General features: G+C 39.3%; 1 protein-coding gene across 1 annotated transcript in view; it reads right to left on the bottom strand.

Moving 5' to 3' along the window:
• The window catches only part of LOC106904663 (1-phosphatidylinositol 4,5-bisphosphate phosphodiesterase beta-1-like), a 50171-nt gene extending 39090 nt beyond the window's left edge, over positions 1–11081 (bottom strand). Inside the window, exons 1-5 of the mRNA XM_088001364.1 lie at positions 10447–11081; positions 7554–7631; positions 1329–1397; positions 508–648; positions 328–407 (exon numbers count right to left, since the gene is read on the bottom strand). Coding sequence (XP_087857490.1) covers positions 328–407; positions 508–648; positions 1329–1397; positions 7554–7631; positions 10447–10545 — 467 coding nt within the window. The 5' untranslated portion in view covers positions 10546–11081. The remainder of the gene's footprint in view (positions 1–327; positions 408–507; positions 649–1328; positions 1398–7553; positions 7632–10446) is intronic.
• Between the last annotated feature and the right edge of the window lie 1014 nt (positions 11082–12095).

Raw genomic sequence — 12095 nt, forward strand, 5'->3', positions numbered from 1 at the left:
AATGTATATATAAAATAAAGTAAAAAAAAAGTTTTTTTACTTGGACTATTTTGCTAAGAGATTCCCTTTCAAATTAAGATCATAGAAAGTGGTTCTAGTGAAAGTGGTTCAATTATCATGTCACTTTTTTGTAATTTGCGTCTTAATCAGTTTCACGACTCTTTGTGCCTCTAGCATTTATATGGTGACAGGATGAGAACATCAGCTTACTCACAATTTATCCATAGTGTATCACATCAGCAATATTTTTATTAACAAAGTTTTAAAATATTTTTCATCCATATATTGACTTTCTCCAGTAATGTGTGCGCGTGTGTCCAGCCTCACGCTTTCAGCAGACTGTGGTCTCTGTTGAGATTGTGGCTCAGCAGGTTAGTAGCCAAAGAAAACACCTCCTCACACCATAACTGAAAAACAAACAAAAATAAAGCCCACACATTTTATCTTCATCATCCTAAACATCACAATCACCCCTAACTGTCCCAGAAGCAGGAACCAGCTCTTTACCTTGGCTTCGTCCTCCTGCGAAGCGATGAAGTTCAGTTGGCCGACATTGACCAGGTCTGAGGCGGTGACCACGGTAACCATGCGGTTCTCCAACCGACCAACGAGGTTTCCCACATCGAGCAGCTCCCGGAGCTTGGCTTCCTGTCAGAGGACACGGAAAGAAAAATGTTAGATGAAGTGGATTCATAGTGATGATGGTGGTTTTAGAAAGATTACTGTAAACATTTAAGCAATAAAGAGATTTTAAATCATTCACCAATTAATTTAATTTATTAGACAAATTTGGAAAACAGACATGTTTTTTTTTAAGATTTACAAAAATTTTAATACATTTCTAATGATTGTTCTGTTTTTTTATTACAAGACTACTTGGAAACTTCATTATACAGAAGACCCAAAATACATTCATTTCTTAGGCAGAAATGCAGAAGTTCTCTTTACATAGGACAGAAAAACATATGTTGTAAAAATTTCACATGACCTATTTAGTTAAAAAAAAATTACAAAACTTACACGATAAAAATAATCATACATATCATTCTTTAGCCTATAAGTAAATACATTCAACCAAACATAAAAAACATGCGTATGCTAATCTTACGAGTTATTGAGAATTGAACTTCAAATATGATAAAAATGAATGAATAAAACATTAGCTTTTCCACAACTTTAGGAGAAGCCTCACTGGGCAAGGTCACTGACGGGGCACAGAGAACCAAAAGGCAAACAGAAAATTTAAATTCAAAAATAAATAGCATTAGAAATACAGCTCAGGACAAAAAGTCATGCTGAGGAGAGTGGAAAGAAACAGCTGGTGGTACCTTGGGAGGTTTGGTGCTTCTACCAGTTCTGACATCCTTCACATAGGTCAGATCCAACAACTCTGTGTCCTAATAACACAACCAAAACAAATCAAACACAAGTATTTAGAAACAACCAGTAAAAAAAGTGTTTACTTTAGAGAGAAAACCTGTTGTATGAATCGAGACAATCATTTTAGTCTTGCTTGTTTCGAACTGAGCTGTACTTGTAGCTTACAAGATAGAGACAGACTGTTGGATGCTAACACTGTTAGCAAACTCCTGTCCCTATTTTTTCAGAGTAAACTTTTTTTATTGGTGTTTTATTACAAGTGCATAACATCCAGGATTTCTCTCAGTAAGTTTGGCAGGCCACCAGGTTTTCCATGCGCCCCCACCAAGCTAAGCACTGTTTATTTATTATAGTTTTTTTTTTTTAATAAACCAGTAAGTATTACCAGTCAAAGAGTCTCTTTGGTGAAATGGCTGGAAGCACAATGGTAACATAGTAAGGTAAGTACGTGAACACAAAGGGAGACTGAAGTCAGGAGTCATTTTTATTTTTTAAATTCACTGCCTGTCTTTACTGATCTACACAGTAACAACTTCAGCACAAAAAAAATCTGTTTATTTCAATCAATCAATCAATCAAATTTTATTTGTATATATAGCACATTTCAGCAGCAAAGGCATTTCAAAGTGCTTTACATAATTTTAAACAGTGAGAAAGAAAAATAAAAAGAAAGTAATAAAAAGATAAAAAGAAAAGATAAAATCATTCTGTTGGACTTCCTGTCCAATCAAGTTATATGATCTACTGAGATCTTCCATTTCTTAACACGGGTATTAGCCAGGCCCCGCAGCCTAACAGGACAAGGCCTCCAGCCTTGCAGCACCAGGCTCCGTCCGCCTGTTTCGCGAAAATTTTGCGCTAGGACTTTCGCTGTCCTACGCGGATTTTGTGCATTAGTTGGTTACCTGTTAGAGTCTATAATTTACAGGGTTTTATATACGCGCAATGACCCCCAGTCACTCGCAAATACATTGAAGGCATCAATTGCCATAAGCAACTGTAAACAGGTGGGTTTTAAGTAGGGATGTTCCGATCAGGTTTTTTCCTGCCGATACCGATACCGATCACCCATGAGGGCCGATACACCGATACCGATCACCGATACCGATCACATAATTATTTTTTTATTTTTTATTTTTTTATCATAAACACTACCGGTTACATTATGTGGAAAAAGGACCCATGAATTCACCTTAATTTAGACAAAAACTTGCTTTTAATAACTTTTTTCAAGAAGAAAACTAAACAAAACAGGCATTGTGCAAATTTTACTGCTATCGGTAATACTATCTTTAACAGACTGAAAACATATGAAGGCTCTGAAGAGGCTAAATAATGCAAAGAGCCAAAATAAAACCTCTCAACATTGCCAAAAAAATTCAAGTATAAAACTTAACATTCAAAGGCAAAAATAGGTTCCATACAATAAACAACCAGAGTTACTGAATGAAAACTTCCTGTTAGCATGGCGGCTAGCTGATTACTGCTAGCTCTGATTGGCTGTTTCTGACTGAGCGGAGTAATTATGCAGATCAGGGAGGAGATTGATTATTTTTTTAGAGATTATCTGTCTCATGGTTGGACAGCAAAAGTTTTAATACGTATGTAAAATTTATTTTTTTAGTTAGATGCTGCAGCTTTAAGCAGAGGTTCGGTGTGAGAGTCACTACCAGGTGGAGCAGAAGCGAAGCTCCGTCTGTCAGATATTACTACCTGTAGCGTAGCAGCGGTTCAACAGGAGAGCAGAACCAGCGTCTGACATCGCAGCTCGAAGACTTAAATTATTTCGCGGGTTATTTGTTTAGCTTTCTGACCGTCATGCTAATCCGGGTGTTTGTAGCTGTGCGCTGCTTTACCTGCTGTCTGATCCTCCGTATGTCTTTTTTACTGCAGTGAGCCTCGATGTAGCCAAACTCCGTCAAGTATCTCATTGTTTTTATGTCGTATTAGCTTCGTTGTGTTGATGCATTTTGACGTGCTTCAATTTTCCACCGCAACACGCAAACTTCCCCATTCACTCAGTGCGTTATAGTTCCACATCGCTTAGGATTTGTTGCTGCGCGTTTGCGCAGTGTGAAGGAAAGAGGAGACCAGCTGCACAGGCAGGCTGCAAAATGACATGATCGGTATCGGCAACAAGAGCCAATGATCGCCGATCACCGATCATGCACTTTTTCACGAAAATCGGCCCGATTATGATCGGTGACCGATCGATCGGCACACCTCTAGTTTTAAGTTGAGATTTAAAGGCTCTCAGTGTTTCAGCTGTTTTACAGTTTTCTGGAAGTTTGTTCCAAATCCGTGGCGCATAGAAACTGAATGCTGCTTCTCCTCGTTTGGTTCTGGTTCTCGGGATGCAAAGGAGACCAGAACCAGAAGATCTGAGGGGTCTAGATGGTTGATACAGCAATAACAGATCTTTAATGTATTTTGGTGCTAAACCGTTCAGTGATTTATAAACTAACAACAGTATTTTAAAATCTATTCTTTGAGCTACAGGGAGCCAGTGTAGGGACTTTAAAACTGGTGTTATGTGCTCCATCTTCCTGGTTTTAGTCAGAACGCGAGCAGCAGCGTTCTGGATCAGCTGCAGCTGTTTGATTGATTTATTAGTCAGACCTGTGAAGACGCTGTTGCAGTAATCAATACGGTTAAAGATAAACGCATGGATGAGTTTCTCTAGATCCTGCTGAGACATCAGTCCTCTAATCCTGGAGATGTTCTTCAGGTGATAGAAGGCCGACTTTGTGACTGTCTTTATGTGGCTCTGAAGGTTCAGGTCAGAGGTCATCACTACTCCCAGGTTTCGGGCTGATCGCTGGTTTTCAGTTGTAATAACTGAAGCTGAGCATTGACTCTAGTTCGCTCCTCTTTCGGTCCAAAGATAATAACTTCAGTTTTGTTTCTGTTCAGCTGGAGAAAGTTTTGGCTCATCCACACATTTATCTGTTCTAAGCATCTGTTCAGTGATTGGATGGGTTCAGGGTCACCTGGTGACATCGTGATGTAAAGCTGTGTATCATCCGCATAGTTATGGTAGCTAATCCTATTTCTTGCTATAACCTGAGCCAGCGGGAGCATATAAATATTGAAAAGAAGGGGTCCTAGGATTGAGCCTTGGGGTATTTAAATTTTATGTTTTTTATGCTTGGCTTTTGTAAAACTTTATGGTCTTACCATATGTGTCCTCCAATAACATAATTACGTAGCCATCTTTTTAAATTTTCTGTAAATTTTAAACATTTTTCACTCAAAAACACGGTAGGTCGCTGGGTGGCTGCCATAGCGCCCCCTACCACCGGGTTTATAAAGTTGTCTGGGAAAAACCCTGACGTCTGTGAACAGGTCAACCAGCCCGTGAACTTTTATGAAATCCAACTTTCTTTATATCTTTAAAATGACAGCGGCACAAACGAAAATTTTTGCAGCACAAACCAGCACAAACATAGCACTAATGTTTGACACCGATTTTGTTTGATTTCATAAAAGTGGGGGGGCTGGTTGACCTTTTGACCTTTACACTTTCATTAATATCTTCAAAGCCAAAGCAGCACAAATGAAATTTTTTGCTGCACAAACCAACACAAACGTAGCTGAGTTGATTGACACCCATTTGTCTGATTTGAAGAAGGTGGGGGGTTGGTTGACCTTGGATGACCTCTGGAAACATTTCTTTATATCTTTAAAATGATAGCAGCACAAACGAAAATTTTTGCTGCACAAACCAGCACAAACGTAGCACAAACGTTTGACACCAATTTTGTCTGATTTGAAGAAGGTGGGGGGCCAACTTCACTCAGGTAAGTACTTGGAGTCAGTTTTGTGTTTATGTTAGCCAGCAGCTACAATTAGCATAACTGTTAGTAAGGGTTTCCCCCTGCTAATGTATTATAAGCTCCCCAGCCCCACGTCAGGCTAAGCGCTGCTTGTTTTTGTTTTTAGAAAAATTAATAATTGGAAAAAGAAAAAAAAAATTCTTATAATTGAATAAATCTGCTCTGAGCAGATTTACTCCTAAAAGATAGGTTTATATTTGATGCATTTTCACCCCAGTGCTCTCGGACCAATCACACCCTCTGTCGGTTGCTTCGCGCGCTACCGCTGCTTGATCTCTGAAGTTTACCTCTGTGCTGATCGCGCGCGCCTCCTTTCACTCAAACTGGACACAGGCTGACCTGTATGGATATTTACATCAACCCCCTGTGAGGAATTATTATTCTTTGGAGAACTCTACATCAAGTTAAGAGTTTAAAACCCACTGCGTTAGCTCTGGTTGCACAGCTCTACTTTAAAGCAGGAATAACTTGTAGTCGCGCTTTCAGAGGAGCGAGTTGAGGAGTGGTGAGAATGATTTATGTTTGTGAACAAAGAATTATGTGCGGCATTTACATCTGCGCTGACAAAGTTTATGTATGCGTCCTGGTTGGCTTGCATTAGTGGTTAACGAATCAGCGCTAACCGATCATCAAGCAAGTTCAGCCCGGTGAGGAAATTTTGCGCTCTGCTTGTAGTGACGCATCAAGCTGGTTTTATATTATTGTATTATTATTTTTAGTATTATTTTTCCGGTTACACGATGCATCAAATCATATCAAATGCGTTGTCTACTTGGAGTTAATACGCGCGGTCGCACGGAGATCTGAGAAACTCATCCCATAAGCTTAAGCAAACAAGACAGCTTCTGTAGCACTTATTAAAACTCGACACTAAATAGAAGAGCTACTAAAGCCACATTAGCAGCATTAAATGAAATCTCCCATTTGTTAGGGTATCTCTCCATCTCTCATCATGCAGAGCCGGTCCAAGGCTGTATGAGGCCTTGAGCAGAATTTGACTTAGGGGTCCCTCTTGCTGCTAAAAACATCAGCACCTCTAAGAGCTCCTGTGTTAGATTTAATCTGGGAGAGGGGGAGTAGTTTAATTGGCCAACCTAAAAAACAATCAGTTATAATTGGAGTTTACTAATTTGTATTTGTGAGCAAACAGAGCTCAAACTCAAAGATTAAACTTGCCAGCTCATTAAAATCTTAAACTTGAATGTTAAACAATTTATAGTCTTTTAATTTATGTATGCTGAAACCATTAAATCAAATTCAGCAGCATTGATAATCTCAATAAACAAATGTTACATTTCTATATCTGTGGTCTGCGTTAAAATATTAGCATTTATTGGGCCCCTGAAGCCCTGGGGAGCTGTTGACTTAATTAGGATTAAACAGAAGTGCAAATAATTGATATTCATCTTAATTGCATTTTTCGATTTGTTGCTTTTAAGGCTAGTTGTGGATATAAGTAGCGTTTCACTGGCGATGTTATCCTGCAACATAACAGTTACCCAGTAATATTTTTACATTTCCTGTCAACTTAACATCTTTCAATACAAAAACACGGTGGACCGCCTCGGCACCCCAACCACCAGGCTTAGCAAGTTTTCTGGGGGAAACGCCGAATCAATGTCTAGCCCAGTTTTTTTTTTTGTTTGTTTGTTTGTTTTTAAACAGAGCTTTCACCACAGTAAACCAAACAAACCAATTTTCATAGTAATTTTACCTGAAAATAACACGATCAATATAACGAGCATACTGGTTGCAATAAAAGAAGACAAGATTTAGTTAAAACCATTTTTTGGTTGCTTCCCAGATGAAAGCAACCATTAAAAGACTCACAACGGTGCCAGAAGCTACAAGTCTCCTTTTTGTGCTTACATATGGACCCAGAAATGCCCTGAAACACTCTCCTGTTCATTATTTTGTATTCATGTTTAAAATGAACATGAATTCATCTTGATTTTACAAATACCATGTAACATTTTTACATGGTAAAATGTTAAGTCTGCTTTACATGTGTAAAATTTTACTATTGCGTTACTTTTCCAGTAGCTGTGTGAAAAATAAATGGAACATTTTTTTATGTAAGGAACAACAGGTAATATTCAATTATGTAATGTTGAAAAAGCCCAAAATGTTTATGAATGTAACTTACATTTAGTTAAGCTAATAAGAATGAGGAACAATTACTGATTAACATGAGTAATAATTACTGATATATATGATTAAAGGATGACTTAATGACTCATAAACATTCATTTTAAAACCTTGAGTTCTTTTGTAACGGATTATCATGGACACAAGGTTCTATATTATTTGCATCAGGTAATAGTGTGAGTTCCTCACCTTGTTTTGGTCAGTCCAGAAGAGGTAAAATCCATGAGGATCCACATGTAGAGTCACTGGAGTAACTGTTGACAAATCCTGGAAATATATAAATGTATGGAGTCAGTGACAAGAAGAGGAGTCTTTCTGCAGAAAACATTTTAGAAGTGAAAGAAACATTTTATAAAATCCTGATAAGTGTCTCATCACACAGATCACAGCTTTCTACTATACAAATTATGCAATCAGTCCACCTGTTCTGGTGACACAAAACTGTGTTGATTCATCAGTGTTAAAAGATGATTTTACTAGAAACTAGCATAAACTTCTGATGACGCAACTCATTTGAGAGCATTCATGTTCAGCTAGCATCCCATGGCAGCTTCCAATTGGAACTCTGCTGGATGTGATCCAGCTGTATGTCCATAGAACAACACTAATATAATTATTAGTCACTATTTCAAAAATTAAAAGTTGTGTGTTCATCTGCATTTAAAAATGTTATTCTTTCTTGTGTAGTTATATAAAAAGCATTTAGCATAAAAAGGAGCACAGCATTATTATTAAAAAATTAATAACAAAAAGGAAGATAAATTGACCATGACCTTTTACATGTAAGGAAGCTGTTTAGTAAGCACCCATAAGCAGCGTCTGCATTCCTACTCACATAAATACACATTGTGATGTCACATCGTTTTCTTATGTAATAAAGTGATGACCTCTCACTGCAAGAATTAGCATGTTACAATAGCTTAGCTAATTTAGATTGTATTATTTTATTTTTTGTGCTTAATTTAACTTTGTGTCTTAAGAAATACCTTTATGTCTTTGTAGGAGTGTTTGTAAAGGATTCTTATAGTAATGTTGATGTGGACCCCAGGAAGAATAGTCTCTACTAATGGGAAATAGTCTCAACTGTAGTAGAGACAAATGGGGATCCTTAAATTAAGAAATAAACAAATTCTTAGTTTGTTGTTTGCAGCGCTACATGTTAGGCCAGTGATTCTCTCTGGTTACGCTTACTTTTATTTGTTTTTTACTTTTGGACAGTTATAATTGTGTAGCCAAAATCCCAGAAGAGTTGAAAATGAAGCTCTTCCATCAATCAAAAAAGGCATGGATCTTATTCCCTACTTCAACGTCTTTTTAACCATAGGGCCTGACAGATTTAAATTGCAGCTGCAAAAGCAAATGAGGTGGATTAGCAGTGCTAGGACACTTATTGTGGAATATTGCCTCCTGATATATTATATCAGACAAGACCCAAGGTGTAGGTTGTGCAAGGAGGCCTCTGAGACAGTCCAGCACATAACAGCAGGGTGCAAGATGCTGGCAGGGAAAGCGTACATGGAACGACATAACCAAGTGGCGGGCATAGTGTACAGGAACATCTGTGCAGAATATGGACTGGAAGCCCCGAGGTCAAAGTGGGGAACACCCCCAAAGGTGGTGGAGAATGACCGAGCTAAGATCCTGTGGGACTTCCAGATCCAGACAGACAAGATGGTAATGGAGAACCAACCGGACATTGTGGTGGTGGATAAAGAACAGAGGAAAGCCGTTGTGGTGGATGTAGCAATACCAAGTGACCACAACATCAGGAAAAAGGAGCATGAGAAACTGGAGAAATACCAGGGCCTCAGAGAGGAACTGGAGAAGGCCTGGAAGGTGAAGACCACAGTGGTGCCTGTGGTCATCGGGGCCCTCGGGGCAGTCACCCCCAAACTGGAGCAGTGGCTCAAACAGATCCCAGGAACAACATCAGACATCTCAGTCCAGAAATGTGCAGTTCTAGGCACAGCCAAGATACTGGAGGAGAACCTGAAGCTCCCAGGCTTCTGGTAGAGGACCCGAGCTCAGAAGATGAAAGAGAGAGAGAGACCACCCGCGGAGGGTGAGAAGGGAATATATATATATATATATATATATATATATATATATATATATATATATATATATATATATATATATATATATATATATATATATATATATATAAAATCAGTCAACATTTTACAAAAAACACAGCAGAGATTGTAAATTGTCCAAAGCTCCAATGAGTGCATCTAGAGTTAAGATATTTATATAGCTGAGCTTTGGGAGATGTGTAAATTATTTAGGATGTTCTTTGAAAAGGTCATGTTATTTGCTTTTGGAGCCTCTTAGCCAATCACAGCATAGCCTACAAGAGGAAGTAGAAACCAACTGCTAATGATGAGATCAAAATGATGTCAAATACTTCAGCATCCTGATGCATATATATATATATATATATATATATATATATATATATATATATATATATAAACACACACACACACAGACACTTCATATCAGTTTAGTATGTTGCTAACCATACCAGTTGCCATAGCGACTGGACAGCTTTTCCTCATTGTCAAGGCTATATACTTCAGCATACCAACACACTCTCAGGCATAACTCTACTAATATCCACACTTACACAGCTGATGGTGCTGATGGAGAACATTTGAGTGTGTATACATGTACACACCTACGCGCGCACACACACACACACACACACACACACACACACACACACACACACACACACTCAAAGACATGCCAATGGATTCTGCACCAACAGGTGGCCAAACAGTAGCTGACTGCAAATGCAGTTAACACCATCAGTCCTATCTGGCGCGGCGCACGCAGGTACTTACTGCCAAAGCTCAATCAACAAATGAACAGTAAACACATCTGACAACATGGCACATTTCCTCCTCTTCCTCCTCATTTTTTTCACACTCCATATTAATTCGCTTGGACTGGATTCAATGAAATTCCTGAGTCACTTCATAAACAAAGTACTCAATTCTCCACCGTATAGGAGAAAGACATGTAAAGAACTTAAGGAGGTTATATGGGTACTGGGAGAGAGGGTCTGCATTCTTACCTCATCCCATTTAATGAAGTTGCTTCCGTTCCTCAGGGTGTGTGAGACGCAGGGAGGCTGGAGTTTCAGTGCGTGGACCCCCGGCTGAGCACTCGCCATGGCTTCATGCACACATTCAAACACACGCTCGCGCGCTGGAGATGCTCAGAGTCAAACGCCAGGATGATACGACTCAACCATCTCCGAGGCGAAACTCTTCAGAAGTCACAAGCTCTGCTGCTACAGCCGCATCCCGTCGTCCTCCCGCTTCTTCTCCGCTCACTCCTTTTTCTTTTCTTATTTCCGTCCTTTCTTCTCTCTCTTAGCTCTGCCTCTTCTCCTTCCTCACACCTCTCTCTTTCTTCTGCCTCCCTCCCTCCCCGGGCTCGTCGTCTCCCCCTCTCCCCTCTGTTGGTGCTGCATCTCGCGGAGAGACAGACTGAAACAGATGCCTTCGTGGGAGACAGGATGCGCGCGCGTGCGGGAGGGAGCGTGTGCCCGTCCTGCCTCCACAAATTGACTCATCTACGACATGCGCACAATGGCAGCTTCCCACAGATGGGGGACGGGGGAAGGGATGAGAGAAAGGTAGAAGATAGTGAGTGAAAAGGAAAAGAAAGAAGATAAAAGAGAGGAGAAAAAAATAAGACAATGAAGACGAGTCAGAGTCATGTGAGGCCAGGGTAGAAGACACCATACAGGATGGTTCCTCAAGTGTGCAGACGTGCACCATCCTACTCATATGTGCTTTGTTTACCACAGGCTTTAATCCGGTTCTAAAACAGCTTCCTTTCCTCAGGGAAGGCTGTCCATCATATTCTGACACCGCGCTTCAGGGATTTGTTCCTAGTGAACATTAATGGCCATTGTCACTGATGACAGGGAAAAAAAACAATGTCACACAGAGTTAGTAAAGATTCGGCTGAGACCAGGTTTTAGTTCTGACGGGGACGACTAAACAGGGATTTTTTTTACCTTAAAGAAGAACAGGTTTCTATTTCACAGTAAACTTGATAAATGTTAGGTCAAGCAAATAAAGCAGACTGTTTTTAAATTCACAGTAAACGATCCTGCCCCTATCAGGATTATCTGCCCTGCTGAGGGTGTTTTCACACATGATAGTCCAATGGAACTTGGTTTCATTGGTAATCAAAATTGCAACATTTTCAGCCAATGGGGTTCGGTTTCACACAACCTGTTCACCTCCTCACCTGTGGTGGTGCTGCACCACAAACTAGTGAATGAAACGACATGAACTAAACTTCCTTCTTCACGAAATCTAAATAAAAATGGAGTGGCACCATATTTTTGAGATTGTTGTATTTCTCTTTGGTCTTTGGCAAAAGCACCTAACCATGTTTGTTTTGGTTATATTTACCCAGAATGCCCTGCTCTTTAGTCTACTTCATACTTTCTGCTTTTTTTTCAGCTTCTTGCCAAAGCTGAAAAAAAAATTTGTAAACACTGTTTCCATTAAGTAAGAAACACCATAAAAATCCAATTTAAATAAGTTTGTTCACATGATAAGTAAAATGACAGCATCATCTTTTTAGTCGTACTCGTAAGTAACATTGCAGTGCTGTTGAGCCGAAAAACCAACCCACCCAAAACATTTTATCGATAAATTTGATTTTTTTTCCAAAATCAGCGCATTTCCATCATTTTTGCAA

The sequence above is a fragment of the Poecilia mexicana genome, unplaced genomic scaffold, assembly GCF_051168715.1.
Source record: "Poecilia mexicana isolate PSO_F unplaced genomic scaffold, ASM5116871v1 scaffold_20, whole genome shotgun sequence".
Lineage (NCBI taxonomy): Eukaryota > Metazoa > Chordata > Actinopteri > Cyprinodontiformes > Poeciliidae > Poecilia > Poecilia mexicana.